Source organism: Scyliorhinus torazame, chromosome 21 (assembly GCF_047496885.1).
Source record: "Scyliorhinus torazame isolate Kashiwa2021f chromosome 21, sScyTor2.1, whole genome shotgun sequence".
Lineage (NCBI taxonomy): Eukaryota > Metazoa > Chordata > Chondrichthyes > Carcharhiniformes > Scyliorhinidae > Scyliorhinus > Scyliorhinus torazame.
The window spans coordinates 9,333,862-9,351,687 of record NC_092727.1 but is presented as its reverse complement, the minus strand read 5'-3'; the positions used below and the strand labels follow the sequence as shown (position 1 = coordinate 9,351,687).

Genomic DNA, 17,826 nt, shown 5'->3' with positions numbered 1-17,826 from the left:
ATTCTTGACCCCAGTGGGTTATGGGTGCCGCATCAATTAATGCAGTTAAGGCTGGGACTGACAGATTTGTGGTCTCTCAGGGTATCGAGGGATTTGGGGAATGGGCGAAAAAGTGGAACCCAAGATCAGCCATGATGGTATTGAGTGGCAGAGCAGGCACCATGGGCCATGTGCTTTACTCCTGCTCCTGGTTCTTGTTGTCTTGTGTTCATTTATTGACAAAAGGGCTGGGATGATGAAATTTATGTCAAAGTGTTTTGAGTTTCAACTCTGGTTGGAGATATGGGGTGGGGCTTTCCGATGTCCCAGACGCATGTTTCTTGGCCGCGTCATTAGCTGATGGTGGGATACTGCACTCCCCACCACTTGTCAATGGGATTTCCCTTTGAAGCCGCCCCACGCTGCTGGTACACCCGCAGGCGGGAGTGTGCTGCTAGCGAGGAAAGAGAATCCCAACGGTCAGAGAATTCCAGCCAAGGGTGGCAACTCTGGTTGGGTGTATTCCTGGAGGTTTCAACTCATGAAACGCTCACCTCTAACCACTCCCCACCCCACCCGCCTAACGTTTTGCCGTTGTCCATTCTCCGTACATCTACTAGGGACATTTAAAAATAATGGGCCCATGCGTTGGGCATTGGGTGCAGCACCTGGACAAATTGAGCTGCATTGGTGAAGTGTTTTACACCTGGAAGCAGTGGGAGAAACAGGTGTTTTTTTGTGTGACGATGAAAACATTTAGCCCAGTGTGGCATGGAACCACGTAGACCAGGGAAATGCCAGTTTTTATTTTTGCTCCAGTATTGACCACAGCCTCGGCAGAAGTAAAAGAAGCTGCATTTATTTATATGGCACTTTTCATGACCTCAGGCCACCCCAAACTAATGAAGTCATTTTGAAGCGTGGGCAATGTTGTAATGTAGGAACCCCTAATGTAGCCAATTTGTGCACAGCAAGCTTCCACAAACAGCAATTTGATAATGACCAGATACTCTTTTAGTGATGTTGGTTGAGGGATAAATATTGGTCTCAGCATGGAAGAGAACTCCATACTCTTGGGTGCTTGGAAATGGCGCCATGCGATCGTTCACATCACCTTTAAAACATTTTTTATTCCTTTCTCAGAGTTTCAAAACCAATGTGCAGAATGGATGGAGCAAGACTCTAATCCATCTACTTGCTTGCTCCAATAAACCAATTCAACTGAATCCCAATTCATGGTTCCCACAAAAGGGGCAAACTATATCCAAGCTGACAAGAACAGGCATTACACCCGATGCTACATTTGATCTTAGCCCATCTTTCACCAGGGGCTGGTTCAGCACACTGGGCTAAATCGCTGGCTTTTAAAGCAGACCAAGCAGGCCAGCAGCACGGTTCAATTCCCGTACCAGCCTCCCCGAACAGGCGCCGGAATGTGGCGACTAGGGGCTTTTCACAGTAACTTCATTGAAGCCTACTTGTGACAATAAGCCATTTTCATTTCATTTTCATTTTTTCACATCCACCAAAGCAGGCAAACTAGGCCTCAGTTTAATAAATCATCTGAAAGACAGCACCTCCAATAATAATAATAATCTGCCCGAAATCATTTTCATCTAATCTCGCATCTAAATCCCCCACAACCATTGGAAACACTCTGGGGGAATGTAGAACCCACCACTGGGCAGTTAACGGGATTGGGAGCAATGCTGGTTTTATATCCCACATGATTTTACTCTTTGTTAAAAACAAAAGAGAGTAATTTTGGCCATTCCATCCCATCCCGTGGAATTTCCATCAGATGAATAAAGTCAAAGATGATTCCTTCTGTTTCTACCCACTCTCCCCCTTCCGTTCAAAACCTTAAACACCCTTATCAACTCACACTGGACGGAAGGTTAAGAAATAGGAGCAGGGATAAGCTGTACATCTCCTAAAGCCTGCTCTGCTATCCAGTAAGATCCTGGCTGATCTTGCACCTCAGCTCCACTTTCGGACCCCATCCCAAAATCCCTTGATTCCTTTCCTGACCAAAAGTCTATCGATTTCAATTTTGAATGTATTCAGCGACTGAGCATCCATTGTCGTCTGGGGTAGGGAATTCCGAAGATTGACAACCTTTGACTAGCAAAATTTCTCTTCCTCCCAGTTCTAAATGGCCCTTCCCTTATCCAGAGACTGTGAACGTCAGTTCCAGACTGTCCGGCCACGGGAAGGAGCCAACTACCTTGTCAGGCCCTCTAAGAATTCTGTACATTTCAATGAGAGCACCACTCGTTCTTCTAAACTCCAGCAACTATGAACCCACTCTGCTCAAAACACCCACAGAGAACAGCTCTCTCATCTATGTTCTAGTGAAACAAATACACTGTGGTTTAGAGGCAAGGAAACCCATTGGTTTCAGGATTCATATCCCTTGTTCAAACTGCCCAAGTTCCGTTTGGGTGGTGATTGATTCGATCTTAGCTGCCACTTTACTGACACTCATTTATATGAAGTGCAGCAGCCTTGATGCGCAGGAGCGTAACAATTGTAATTTACTGGAAACAGGAAGCAGCTGCTACAGCAGAACCTTCCCATCAACACCCCCCCCCCCCCCCCCCCCCACCACACCAACCATATGTTAACTACCCACAATTTCCCTATTTCCAAACACCTGATTTTGACTTGCAATAGTTTTCTAACTGCGAAGCAAGGTAACCCTTATGAAGGCTCTATTATTCAGGCAGGTGCTTCCTTGCAGTACTGAGGGTGGGCTGCTCGACAGAGGTCGTGTTTTCCAGCTCACACTCTAACCGGCCTTACTGCCGAGGTTTTAGTAATCTCGCTTTTAATTTCTCCAATATTGGTGGCATATGCAACATCAACTTGTTTTAATTTAAGACAGAAATAAAACAACAGCAAAATTTGCTGAAGATTGATCAGAGAGCTGTGGAGGCTGGGCTATTAAGTACTTTCAAGCCTGCGGCAGACAGATTTATAATCAGTAAGGGAATCAATGTTTATGAGGATAAGGCTGGAAAGTTTAGGATTATCAGATCAGGGGCGGGATCCTCCCCTACCCGGCGGGGTGGGGGGTCCCGGCGGGATGGAGTGGCGGGAACCACTCCGGCGTTGGGCCGCCCCAAAGGTACGGATTTCTCTGCACCTTCAGGGGCATTCCCTCACCTTGAGGGGCTAGGCCCGGGCCGGAGTGGTTGGCGCACCGCCGGCCGGAAAGGCCTTTGGCGCCACATCAGCCAGGGCCGAAAGGACTTTGCCGGCCGGCGGAAGTCCGCGCATGCGCGGGAGCGTCAGCGGCTGCTGATGTCATCCCCGCGCATGCGCGGGGGGGTCTCTTCCGCGTCAGCCATGGTGAAGGCTGTGGCCGAGGTGGAGGGAAAAGAGTGCCCCCACGGCACAGGCCCGTCCGCGGATCGGTGGGCCCCGATCGTGGGCCAGGCCACCCCCCGGGGCCAGATCGCCCCGTGCCCCCCCCCCCCCCCCCCAGGACCGCGGAGCCCGCCCGCGCCGCCTAGCCCCGCCGGTAAGAGAGGTGGCTTGATTCTCGCCGGCGGGACTGGCATGACAGCAGCGGGACTTTGACCCATCGCGGGCCGGAGAATCGCCGGGGCGGGGGGCTCACCAACCGGCGCGGCGCGATTCCCGCCCTCGCCGAATATCCGGTGCCGGAGAATTCGGCAACCGACGGGGGCGGGATTCACGCCAGCCCCCGGCGATTCTCCAACCCGGCGGGGGGTTCGGAGAATCCCGCCCCAGATCAGTAATGATTTCATTGAATGGCAGCGCAGACTCAATGGGCTGAATGGCCTTCTTCTGCTCCTATGTCATTTGGTCTTATTGTCTTTGACTAATTTGATTGAAGTAAAAGAGAGGATTGGTTAGTGTAGTGCAGTTGATTATTGCTTATGGCCTGAAAGGATGTGTTGTTGAAACTGTACAAGGCATTGCTAAGACCGCACCTGGAGTATTGCGCACAGTTTTGGTCCCCTTATTTGAGGAAAAATGTGGTGGCATTGGAGGCAGGTCAGAGGAGGTTCACTAGATTGATTCCAGAGATGAGGGGTTTGTCGTATGAGGAGAGATTGAACAGTTTAGGCCGATACTCTCTAGAGTTTAGGAGAATGAGGGGAGATCTATACAAGATGCTAAAAGGTACGGGTAAAGTAGATGTGGAGCGGATGCTTCCTCTTGTGGGATATTCTAAAACGAGAGGTCATAATCCTAGAATAAGAGGTAGCAAATTTAAAACAGATTTGAGGGAAAACTTCTTCTCGCAAAGGATTGTGAATCTGTGGAATTTGCTACCCCAGAGTGCGGTGGATGCTGGGACAGTGAGTAAATTTAAGGAGGAGTTGGACAGATTTTTAATCGGTAATGGGTTGAAGGGTTATGGAGAACGGGCAGGACGGTGGAGTTGAGGCCAGGATGGGATCAGCCACGATCACATTGAGGGTGTTCGGCTCGGGAGGCTAAATTGCTGTTTTCTGGTCCGAGGTCATGTGTTCTAGGGAGGTGATGCTCTGGCTGATTTCGCAATCCAGCTCTTGACCTGTAGCATTGTAGGTAACAGATGAGAAACATATCAGCCATGATAGAATGGCGGGGCAGACTGAATGGCCTAATTCTGCTCCATATCTTATGAACTTATGAAAAATGTTGTTTGATAAAGTGCCATGTAATAAGCTTGTTAGAAAAACATAAAGCGCATGGGATGAAAGGGGGAGTCAGTGATAGCACAGTTACCTAACTGGCCAAGGGATGGAAATCAGAGATAAGCTGGTGTTTTCAGACAGCGGGAAGTGTGCAGTTGTGTCCCCCAGTGACCACTGCTTTTTTTGATATATATGCTGGGCACTGCACACATGTGGTTATTGTGCCGGCACCAATTCAGTTACCATTGCATTGGCCTGTAATTAATATTGATGCATATTAGATGCCAGTGACAGAGTTTGACTTGTGCTGGGAAACGACGGGTATCTGATACCCAAAATTGAATCGTGGGAATTGGGCAGTGTATAAATAGGATTACATGTAGCCAACAGTGAGTTACAGTCTGGAATCTAATCAAGGTGTTTGGATCATTTATATAGAGATTGGATAGATAAACAGGGCCTGGCTTGCCAACACAAGTACTGAGCCTTCTACCAACCTACCAGCATTGGCCTTTTGCTCCTACTCCACAGATATCTGCTTAATCTTACCTATTGGTGTCTTCACTCCCAACTCCTTGGTTGTGAATGAGGGAATGGAACTCCGGCTGGACTGCAATCTTCAATACCACGTGGACACTCAGTTGCACGACATCAAGCTCGAATGGTCCTACACCCCTCACAGTGACGCTGAAGAGGACTTGGTGAGTGACCTGTTCCAGTGCTCTGACTTGATCCTCAGTGGCTGCACTCCACCATTCAGTGTCTGACCCTCCTGTCTTTGACTCAAAACCAGGGGGACGTTTTTGGCCAGAGTTTTGACCATCTCCAGGATTTTCTGCACCAAAGCACATTGTAAATGGGGGTAAATGACTGGGTGACCGTTCTGATTATGGGATATCTCAAAAGGTACCGAGAGTAAGTTTAGGGTTAGGGGCTTTCAGCTATAGGAAAGGGAATCCCAAAGTTTTCTATAAGCATATAAAGAGTAAAATTGTGATGGAAGGAAGAGTGGGGTCGATCAGGGAGCAAAAAGGTGATTTACACATGGAGGCAGAGTGTGGTGTTAAATTAATATTTTACATTTGCCTTTACCAAGGAAGGAGATGCTACCCAGGCCATGTTGAAAGAGGTGGGAATTCATTGACTGGAAGGGTTTAAAATTGATAGGATATAGGGGGGAGAGGCATGGTGGCACAGTGGTTAGCACTGTTGCCTCACAGCACCAACGACGCAGGTTCAATTCCAGCCTTGGATGACTATCTGTGTGGAGTTCTCCCTGTGTCTGCATGGGTTTCCTCCGGGTGCTCCAGTTTCCTCCCACGGTCCAAAGATGTGCAGGTTTGGTCATGCTAAATTGCCCCTTAGTATCCAAAGGTTAGGTGGGGTGATGGGGTTACAGGGATAGGGTGGGGGGAGTGGGCCTAGTAAGGATGCTCTTTCAGAAGGTCAGTGTAGACTCAATGGACTGAATGGTCTCTTTCTGCACTGTAAGGATTCTATGATTCTATGATAGGCTGTCTGAACTTAAAATTCGGCAAGGCAACAGTATCGAATGAAATGCATTCAGTAATACTGGGGGAAATAAGAGAGAAAGTTGCACAGGTACTGGCCATAATTTTTCAGACTTCCTTGGACCCAGGGGTGGTGCCAAAGGGTTAGAAAATTGCAAACATTACACTCTTGTTCAGAAAAGTGAGTGAGGATAAGCCCAAACTACAAACCAGTTAGTTTAACTTTGGGTGGTGGAGAAACTTCTAGAATCTACCATTCTGGTCAGAATTAATAGCCACATGGACGAATGTAGGTTAATTAAGGAGAGTCCACATGGATTTCTGAAGGCAAAATTATGTTTAACTAACTTGCTGGAGTTTTTCAAAGGTGTAATCCACACCTTCCCGGGGTTTTTTTATAGGGCTGATGTGGAGGGAGTTTTATTCTGTATCTAACCCACGCTGCATCTGCCCTGGGAGCGTTTCATGGGGACGGTATAAAGGGAGTTTTACTCTGTTTCGTAACTTGAGGAATCCAGTGGAATTGAACAGATATTTATTTCACTATATACAATATTCTGCTCATGGCAGTAACTCGCTCCAACTCCAGTTCTTGCCGGGAGAACTAACACAACAAGGCCCCACTTTGGGCCAGTTTTTATCTATGTTTGTAATGAGGTCCAGCTTGGTGGCCTCCACCCCTATCTGGGAAGCTTGTTCTTCACGAGTCCTATGAGCAGATCAACAATGGTTTCCACGTGGTCCTTGTGGGGGTTATAACACTCTGTACCTAACCCCGTGCTGTCACTGTCCTGGGAGTGTTTGATGGGGACAGTGTAAAGGGAGCTTTACTCTGTATCTAACCCGGTGCTGTCCCTGTCCTGTGAGTGTTTGATGGGGACAGTGTAGAGGGAGCTTTACTCTGTATCTAACCTGGTGCTGTACCTGTCCTGGGAGTGTTTGATGGGGACAGTGTAGAGGGAGCTTTACTCTGTATCTAACCCCGTGCTGTACCTGTCCTGGTAGTGTTTGATGGGGACAGTGTAGAGGGAGCTTTACTCTGTATCTAACCCCGTGCTGTACCTGTCCTGGGAGTGTTTGATGGGGACAGTGTAGAGGGAGCTTTACTCTGTATCTAACCCCGTGCTGTACCTGTCCTGGGAGTGCTTAATGGGGACAGTGTAGAGGGAGCTTTACTCTGTATCTAACCCCGTGCTGTACCTGTCCTGGGAGTGTTTGATGGGGACAGTGTAGAGGGGGCTTTACTCTGTATCTAACCCTGTGCTGTACCTGTCCTGGGAGTGTTTGATGGGGACAGTGTAGAGGGAGCTTTACTCTGTATCTAACCCTGTGCTTTCTCTTCAATTACTTTCCTTCTTGATTCCAACACAGATTTTCTTTCACTATCAAAACCACAGTGTGGTCGAGCAAAATAGTAAATTCTCCCTGAGGCTGCAGTGGGTGGGTGACATCCGGAAAAACAATGGTTCCATTCTCATAACCGAAGTGGGATGCAGTGACTACGGTTATTTCACATGTGATATGCGGATCCCCAGGTTTTCAAACAACATCTATACAAGCAGAATTACTCTGATGGTCTTGTGCAAAGGTACGTCGGTACATTGGGAGTGAATGTACAGGAATTTGACCCACTGGGATCAGGGAATGAATTGGAATGTCATGTGTGCAATATGTAGAGTTGAACTCAATGCTGTGAGTAAACTGGGATGAAGTGATTAACTATGTAGAACTGAGGGTAGCACAATGGCGCAGTAATTAACATTGATGTCTCACGGCGCCGAGGTCCCAGGTTCAATCCTGGCTCTGGGTCACTGTCCGTGTGGAGTTTGCACATTCTCCCCGTGTTTACGTGGGGCTCACCCCCACAACCCAAAGATGTACAGGGTAGGTGGATTGGCCACGCTAAATTGCCCCTTAATTGGAAAAAATGAATTGGGTACTCTAAATTTATTTTTAAAACTAAGCAGAACTGTTCTACTCTTGCTTGTGATAACCCCATCAAATAAATTAATGGTTGCAATTTTCTGCACAGCATTTCCCAGGTTCGGGTACATGCAGTTAATGGGTGAGGCCATGAAGAGAAAGCTATCTTTGTATTAATGAGACTGCCAGAAAATTAAATGAAATAAGAATGAATATGCATTTAAATAACTTTTTATACCTTTAAGACATCCCAAGGTGCTTGTCAATCAGTAAATTCCTTTCTAGTGCGCTCATTGATGTTATGTTGATAAAGACAGAGCAGTCAATTTTCATACTATTTCCCACAAACAGTGATTAAATTATTGAGACCAATACTCTGGTTTGGTGGCTTTGATCAGGTGATAAGCCTTGACCAGGACATTTTGATCTCCTCTGAGTAATGTTAACCGTTTGACAGTCACATGAATGATGAGGTTTAGCGTCTCATTCAAAAGCTGGCACCAGTGGGTTTACAGCATTCCTTCAATACTGAACTGATGTGTCGGCCTAGATTCCATGCTTATTATTATTATTATTATTAAGCCTGGGGGCAGAGATTGAATCGATAGCCATTGGTGAGATTTCTACTGAGCAGTGACTGACTTGTTTCTTTTGTGAAATTGCTGTTTTTGGGGGGATTTTGAGGGGGGGGGGGTGCGGGGGGGGGGGGGGGGCGGCGGCACGGTGAGGCAGAGATTTTCTTTATCTGAGTATTTCCATTCCTTTAGATGCCAAAGATTCGAGGTCTCGCAAGCTACCTGGGTTAGCAGAAACATTTCCAAACAACATTACCATATATGCAACAGTGGGGATTTTCACCTTCTTTATTGCACTGTTTATTATCCTTGTAAGCGTCTGGAAGAAACGTTCAATAAACGCAACACCAAGGACTCAAAGGTACGCACATTGAGGAGGAAGAATTTAAATCATTTTTGTTGTCATCTTCCTTTACACACAATGAATAATTCTGAACTCTCTCCCTCATTCTCTGTGATCAATAAACAGAAGGAACTACCTTGATGGGCTTGAAGATTCTGAGGTAAGGGTTTTCATGCAGACTTTAAAATCTAAAATATTAAATATTCAGTCATTTTCTCAGTCACTAAAACTTTTAGCATCAATTGTCAGCTCCAGGTCAATGTGGATTGAATGTTCTTCCAGAGATCCTTAATCGCTAGAGGGACAGCAACCAAAGACATACTTTCCCACTGTAACTGTAAGGGTGTTCTGAAACAGGTTTATAGCACATAGAACATACGTATAGTATAATGTAGGGAATAGACTGTGTCCCAGTTGACAGTTTGTTCAATACAAAAATAGATTAGGGAGAACCCGGGCTCATTACGTTTTATTGTATGAGGTGAACAAGTTCATGGAGCAGACGATCCTTACTGGTCCATCGCTACTTGCATGTTCGCAAGTTTCATCCAGCATCTAGATGTCGTTAATACAATCACACAGCTCTCAATTCAGCTTAAAATCAGCATGGCCAAGGTAATTTTTGCTTTACAGAACAGGCGTCTGGCTCCTGTTAAAACCCCTTCAGACTCTGGCTGAACATCTTCAAAACGCTGGCTCGCCTGATGTTTCAGCTTCTTTCCCGTCCTCAGAGAAGACAACTCTGTTTTTAAATATTATCACTCTTATTTTAAATAAATGTTGTTATTAAAGTTTTTCATTTAATCATCAGATAATAATCTTTATTAGTGTCACAAGTAGACTTACATTGACACTGCAATGAAGTTACTGCGAAAATCCCCTAGTCGCCACACTGCCTGTTTGGGTACATAGGGGGAGAATTCAGAATGTCCAATTCGCCTAACATTCATCTACCAATTTGCCTAATTTATACAATACAAAGTAAACAAATATGTGTCGACCAGATAGAATTTACAAATGCTCAATATTGGAAGTAATCCCCCAAAACACCAACTCCCTAGGGTCCCTCCCCCTTTTTTGTTATTTTGAAATATTTTTATTAGAATATATAGTTTACAAAAGGTGATTATAATGTAATTACCTATGTATAGTTCTTCCCTCCCTCTTGTTTTAGGTGTTCCTTTGGGGTGTTGTTCTATTTAGTTTTATTTGCTTGTGCCTGCCCGGCCCAGCTCTAGGTCCTGTACCTGGTTCTGTTGATCTGCCGATTGACATGGACATTTCCACCTGGAGGGTGGTGGAGGGGGGTGGGAGGTTGGTGCCCCTCCCTGTACTGGCCGGCCCAGCCTTGGCCAGCCCCCATTTTGGCCTGGGGCCTTTCGTTCCTGTCGGAGAGCCCTGTCTTTGCGGAAGTATAGGCGCAGTTGTGCTTTCTTGGTCGTAGCGTCAACGTGGGTGGACAGGACAGATTGTTGGTGATGTGCACACCTAGAAATTTGAAGCTGTCAACAATCTCCACCTCGGCCCCGTTGATGCTGACAGGGGTGTGTACAGTACTTTGCTTCCTGAAGTCAATGACCAGCTCCTTAGTTTTGCTGACATTGAGGGTGAGATTGTTGTTGTTACACCACACAACTAGGTTCCTCCTGGTACTCCATCTATTATTGTTTGAGAGTCGACCCACTACAGTTGTGGCATCAGCAAACTTGTAGATGGAGTTGAAGTCAAATTTTGCCACATAGTCGTATGTGTATAGGGAGTATAGTAAGGGGCTAAGTACACAACCTTGAGGGTCCTGGTAATGAGGACTATTGTGGATGAGGTAGATAGAATTTACAGTGCAGAAGGAGGCCATTCTGTCCATGGAGATGACACTGGCCCCTGAATGAGCGCCCTACCTAATCCCACACCTCCACCCTATCCCCGTAATCCCTCCTAACTTTTGGACACTACAGGGCAATTTAGCATGACAGATCCACCTAATATGCATCTTTGGACTGTGGGAGGAAAGCGGAGCACCCGGAGGAAACCCACGCAGACACGGGAGAATGGGCAGACTCCACACACACAGTGACCCAAGCCGGGAATTGAACCTGGGACCCTGGAGCTGTGAAGCAACAGTGCTAACCACTGTGCACCGTGCCACCCTGTTGTTTATCCTTACTGATTGTGCTCTGTGGGTCAAGAAGTCGAGGATCCAGTTGCAGAGTGAGGAGCCAAGTGCTAGGTTTTGGAGTTTTGATGTGAGGTTGGCTGGAATTATGGTGTTGAAGGCAGAGCTGTAGTCAATGAATAGGAGTTTGACGTAGGAGTCCTTGTTGTTGAGATGCTCCAGGGATGGGTGTAGGGCCAGGGAGATAGCATCTGCTGTGGACCGGTTGTGGCAGTATGCAAATTGCAGTGGACCAAGGCATTCTGGGAGTATGAAGTTGTGTCTCATGACCAACCTTTCGAAACACTTCATAATGATAGTATTCAAGGCCACAGGATGGTAGTCGGTGAGGCACGTTGCCTGGCTCTTCTTTCGCACGGTATGATGGTGGTCTTCTTGAAGTAGGTGGGTACCTCAGAACAGAGGAGGGAGAGGTTGAAGATGTCCATGATGAGGAAGAGGAACCTGGGCAACACGTTCATCTTGACCGTCTGTGCCCTCCCCGCTAGGGAGAGCAGGAGTATGGTCCATCCCGCAGGAGAGGGGGGGACACAAAAACACACCATCAGAATAGTCACCTGGAACATCAGGGCACTTAATGGCCCAATGAAAATGTCTAGAGTCTTTGCCCGCCTGAAAAGTATGGAAGCCGACATAGTCTTCCTGCAGGAGACACACCTGAGGGAGAAGGGCCGATTGCAGGTAATAAAAGGATAGGTGGGACAGATGTACCATTCTTGTAATGGGACGAGAGCCAGTAATTATTATTACTTACCTGGGGGACGTGCCCCTTCACTCCAGGGTTTCCCTTCGTTAGGGGGACACCCAAAATGGCCACGGTCGCCGCTCTCACCATGAGGTCGGGACCCTGCGCTCCGGGGTTTCCCTTTGTCCAGGGGCCACCCAACATGGCCGCCAACAGTGTCTACGTCACGTGGGTGAACCCCTGCATTCCGGAGTTTCCCTTTGATCCGGGACCCTCCAAAGTGGCTGCTTGTGGTGCCATCTTGGTCCCCATTTCCATGCGTGGCTTGTTGAAGCCAGTGTAGAGCCCTTCCCCCTCTTTCTGATTCCCCATCCCACTGTTTCCCCCCTATACCCCCAAGTCTGCCTCCCTCGTTTCCCCCCCCCCCCCCATTCCACCCCCCACCCCCCTTACCAGGCGCTCTCTCCCTGGTGGCAGATGGTCTCCTCCACCCCCCCCCTTCACTCATACCTCCTGGTACCAGCTTACCCGCTAGGGTGGTGGCCCCTCTCCTGGGGTGGGCCTGACCCCTTCCTACGCCCGTTATGTTGGTTTCCACTCTGTCTCCTCCTCAGCCTCTCCTAAGCTCTGCTGCACTCGCCCTCACCTTTCTGCCAACTGGTTCTCCTGTCCAGAAGGAGGTGGTATAGTCCCAATGCAGTCTCTGCCTCCTCGGAGTCCGCCTCATCACTGCCTTCATCAGGATTCACCTGAGGAAGGAGCTGCGCTCCGAAAGCTAGTGATTCGATACAAACCTGTTGGACTTTAACCTGGTGTTGTAAAACTTCTTACTGTGCCCACCCCAGTCCAACGCCGGCATCTCCACATCACAGAACATTATACATAATGGATATTGCTTTGAGTAAATTTAGGGTTAGCAGGGCCCGGCGTTCTACATCTAAATGAATGAGTATTAGGATGGCACGGTGGCCCAGTGGTCAGCACTGCTGCCTCACGGCGCTGAGGACCCGGGTTCAATCCCAGCCCTGGGTCACTGTCCACGTGCAGTTTGCACATTCTCCCCGTGTCTGCGTGGGTCTCACGCCCACAACCCAAAAAGATGTGAATTGGCCACGCTGAATTGATTCTTAATTGGAAAAAAAGAATTGGGTACTCTAAATTTATTTTTTAAAAATGAATGTGCACTGAAGTTGAAGTTATTTAAAGTGAGAATTGTTTGTAATGATCTGCTAGGCAGGATTGCAGAGATTCTGGGGACTGCATTTGGCAACAGGGAGTTACGGGAAGGACAAGCTTCAATGGGAATAGTGGGGTTGTTGGAATGAGAATATATCGGAGGGTTAGTGGTGCTGGAGAGATGCGTTTTATTAACCTAAAGGGATTTTCTTGTCCTGACTACTTTTGATGCGGTGATGTGATCATTAAATTTGCTGTCTGCTTCTATTCCAATAATGTTTGAGAATTACCTGTTAATCATACTTAGTTTGGCTTCTTCAACTGTTGTGTTGTGTTGGAGACAATTGTTATTCAGATTTGTTTCATTGCTTCAGTTTTGCCCTCTCCTGAAAGGCCTGGGCCACAGGTGCTGGCAGTTTTCGATATCCCAGAGAAGCAATCATTCCTCACTTCGGAATCTAAACAATGAATGCTGGCAAGTTATAGCACCGGGGAATAACAGCTGAGCCTGCTACTGGCAGGTATCCTCCAGAAGGAATCACTAGCGTAAGGGCAGAGACAACAGCTGATGTTCCTCTGACGGGCTCACGTGTCAGTTCTGCGGCTCTCATTCGACCGTAGCAGATCAATGATGGGGCCCGGTCCAGAGTGTCACATCCCACGCGACCTGGACTCAACCGAGCATTGGGGAAACACAAGAGGGGATTGGGAAGAATTCAACTAGAAAGGGAATGTAGGGAAGCTAGCCAATTACACTTCATTCAACTAACATGTTCACTAACGATCAGGACACAGACCGTTACGTCACGGTGACCAGCAGCCACCAGTTCCAGATTGACAGAGAAACTAACGGCAAGAAAGAAAAGAGAATGAAGGAAGCAAAGACCGGTGAAGAAGAAGTTTATGTAACAATGGTAAGATTGTGGGGAAACAATTACTTCAACTTCAGCATGTAGTAAGTATGTAACATTGCACAGTGCCTGTGTAACTAGCTGATATACGCAGTTAATGACCAATCACAGAAACACAACAAGTTCTAAGGCACAGAAGGAAACTACTTGTGTCTGTACCAACTGTAAAATCCAGTCTAATCCCACCTGAATGGCCTCCTTCTGCACTGTAAATTCTATGATTCTGTGATTCCAGCTCTTGGTCCATAGCCCTGTGACCTATGGCAACTCAAGTGTATATCCAAGTGTTTTTTTTTTACTGCTATTCATCCATCGGGTTCGGGTGGGCTCACTCGACGATACTTCCAGGAGTATGGCCATCTAGAGCTGACAGCCCTAGTTACAGTCCCAGCCAACCTTACATTCAGCAGATACTTGGATGTGTGGATCGCTATAGAAAGAAGATCTTGCATTTAATTTGCATGAATTCAAGGTGTCCCAAAGTGTTTTACAGCCAACTAAATACTTCCTAAAATCTCGTCAGGGGAGGCAGTGGTGCAATAGCATTGACACTTGCCTAGTAATCAAGAGATCCAGTTAATGCTCTGGGGAAACAGGGTTCGAATCCCACCACGGCATTTCAATAAAAGTCTGATGTTGTCAAAAACCCATCTGCTTCACTAGTGCCCTTCGGGAAGGGATTCTGCTGGTCTGATCTACACGTTACTCCACATCCAAACCAATGTGGTTGACTCTTAAATGCCCTCTGAATTAGCTGCAAGACACTCAGTTTCTCTAGGGCGATATCCTTGTAGATGATGGGCAGGCTTGGGGGGGTCAGGATGTGAGTTACACGCTGCAGGATTCTTAGCCATTGACTGGCTTTGGCTACCATAGTATTGATATGGCTAGTCCAGATCAGTTTCTGATCAATGGTAACCCCCAGGATGTTGATTATGGGCATTCAGCAATGGTAATGTCAACGGGCGATGTTTAGATCCTCTCTTGGTCATTGCCTGGCACTTGTTTGATGTAACTTGCCACTTGTCAGCCCGAGCCTGGACATTGTCCAGGTCTTGCTGCATTTGGACATGGGCTGCTTCATTATCTGAGGAGTCGCGAATGGTGCTGAACATTGTGCAGTCATCTGTGAACATCCCTACTTGGTTGGACCTAAGCCACTACCCTGAGCAACTCCTGCAGTGATGTCCTGGAGCTGAGATGATTGACCTCAAACCATCACGACCATCATCCTTTGTTTTGTTTTTTTTATTTTAGAGAACCCAATTCATTTTTTTTTCCAATTGAGGGACAATTTAGCGTGGCCAATCCACCTAGCCTGCACATCTTTGGGTTGTGGGGGCGAAACCCACGCAAACACGGAGAGAATGTGCAAACACCACATGGACAGTGACCCAGAGCCGGGATCGAACCTGGGACCTCGGCGCCGTGAGGCAGCAGGGCTAACCCACTGCGCCCCCGTGCTGCCCTAACCATCATCCTTTGTGCCAGGTATGACCCCAACCAGCAGCGAGTTTCCCCCCAGATTCCCATTGACTCCAGTTTTGCTCGGGCTCCTTGATGCCACACTCAGTCAAATGCTGCCTTGGTGTCAAGGGCAGAGGGCAGTCACTCTCACCTCACCTCTGGCATTCAGCTCTATTGTCCATGTTTGAACCAAGGCTATGATGAAGTCAGGAGCTGAGTGACCCTGGCGGAACCCAACCTGAGCATCTGTAAGCAGGATATTGCTGAGTAAGTGCCGCTTGATGAAAATGAAATGAAAATCGCTTATTGTCACAAGTTCAGCTTCAAATGAAGTTACTGTGAAAAGCCCCTAGTCGCCGCATTCCGGCGCCTGTTCGGGGAGGCTGGTACTGGAATTGAACCGTGCTGCCGGCCTGCCTTGGTCTGCTTTCAAAGCCAGCGATTTAGCCCTGAGTTAAACCAGCTCCTGATAGCACTGTTGATGACTCCTTCCATCACTTTGCTGATGATGGAGAGTAGACAGACAGGGTGGTAATTGGCTGGGTTGGATTTGTCCTGTTTCTTGTGTACAGGACACACCTGGGCAATTTTCCACATTGCCAGGTAGATGCCAGTGTTCTAGCTGTACTGGAATAGCTTGGCTAGGGGTGCGGCAAGTTCAGGAGCACAAGTGTTACTGTTGGAATATTGTCAGGGCACATAGCCTTTGCAATATCCAGTTCTTCAGCCATTCCTGATATCAAGTGGAGTGAATCGTACTGGCTAAAAACTAAAATTTGTGTTGCTGGAGACCTCTGGAGGGGACCAAAATGGATCATCCATTCGGCACTACTGGCTGAAGATTGTTGCAAACGGTTTTCGCCTTGTCTTTTGCACATATGTGCTGGGCTCCTCCATCATTGAGGATGGGGATATCTGTGGAGCCTCCTCCTCCAGCGAGTTGTTTAATTGTCCACCACCATTCACAGCTACTGCTAAGCTTAGTTTGGCACACAAGTAGTCCTGTGTTGTAGCTTCACCAGGTCGACACCTCATTGCTCGGTATGCCTGATGTTGCTCCTGCCACGCTCTCCTGCACTCTTCATTGAACCGGGGTTGATCCCTGGCTGGGTGGTTATGGTAGAGTGGGAGATATGCTGGGGCATGAGATTGCAGATTGTAGTTGAATACAGTTCTGCTGCTGCTGATGGCCCTCAGCGCCTCATGGATGCCCAGTCTGGACTTGCTAGATCTGTTCGAAGTCTATCCCATTTAGTGGAGGTGCCGGCGTTGGACTGGGGTGAGCACAGTAAGAAGTCTTACAACACCAGGTTAAAGTCCAACAAGTTTGTTTCGATGTCACTAGCTTTCAGAGCGCTGCTCCTTTCCTCAGGTGAGGAAGGAGCAGCGCTCCGAAAGCGAGTGACATCGAAACAAACCTGTTGGACTTTAACCTGGTATCCCATTTAGCACTGTGATAGTGCCACACAAAATGATGGAGGGTACCCTCAATATGAAGATGGGACTTTGTCTCCAAAAGGACTGTGTGATGGTCACATCTCCCGATACAATCATGGACAGATGCATCTGCAGCAGGCAGGTTGGTGAGGATGCGGTCAAGTATGTTTTCCCTCTTGTTGGACCCCTCACCACCTGCTGCAGTCCCTGTCCAGCAGTTATATCCTTTAGGACCAGGCCAGGTCGATCTGTGGTGGTACTACCGAGCCACTTTTGGTGATGGACATTGAGGTCCCCCACCCAGAGCATGTTCTGCATCCTTGCCACTCTCAATGCTTCCTCCAAGCAGTGTTCAACATGGAGGAGTACTGATTCATCAGCTGATGGTGGACGGTATGTGGTAATCAGCAGGAGGTTTCCTTGCCCATGTTTAACCTGAAGCCATGAGACTTCATGGTGTCCAGAGTCGATGTTGAGGACTCCCAGGACAACTCCCTCCCGACTCTATACAACTGTGCCGTCACCTTTGCTAGGTCTGTCCTGCCAGTGAGACAGGACATACCCAGGAATGGTGTCTGGGACATTGTCTGTAAGGTATGATTCTGTGAGTCTGACTATATCAGGCTGTTGCTTGACTAGTCTCAGAGACAGCTCTCCCAATTTTGGCACAAGCCCCTAGATGTCAGGAAGGAGGACTTTGCAGGGTCGGTCGGGCTGGGTTTGTTGTTCTCATTTCTGGTGCCTGGGTCGATGTTGGGCGGTCCGTCCGGTCTCCAAGATTAAGGGTTCTGATTTTATTACACCCTATGAATTGTGAACTACTTCCCAATCTGTTCCTAGGATAAGGCATAGCTGTTACTTATTGTGGATCATGCTCTGGGCAAACTTATCCACCTGTTTTAGGAGGTGATGGAGCAGTGCGGTGATTTTCCCAGGTGAACAATTCTGCCCATTCGGGAAACCCCATAAAAATAGCCCGGGAATATGACAT

At 47.7% G+C, this 17,826-nt stretch overlaps 1 protein-coding gene across 1 annotated transcript in view; it reads left to right on the top strand.

The window, feature by feature from the left end:
• Positions 1-17,826, top strand: part of LOC140397946 (myelin protein P0-like) — a 31,647-nt gene that overhangs the window by 13,450 nt on the left and 371 nt on the right. The window contains exons 3-7 of the mRNA XM_072486201.1: positions 5,166-5,335; positions 7,517-7,733; positions 8,836-9,004; positions 9,113-9,146; positions 13,809-13,934. Of these exons, the coding sequence (XP_072342302.1) occupies positions 5,166-5,335; positions 7,517-7,733; positions 8,836-9,004; positions 9,113-9,146; positions 13,809-13,934 (716 nt within the window). The remainder of the gene's footprint in view (positions 1-5,165; positions 5,336-7,516; positions 7,734-8,835; positions 9,005-9,112; positions 9,147-13,808; positions 13,935-17,826) is intronic.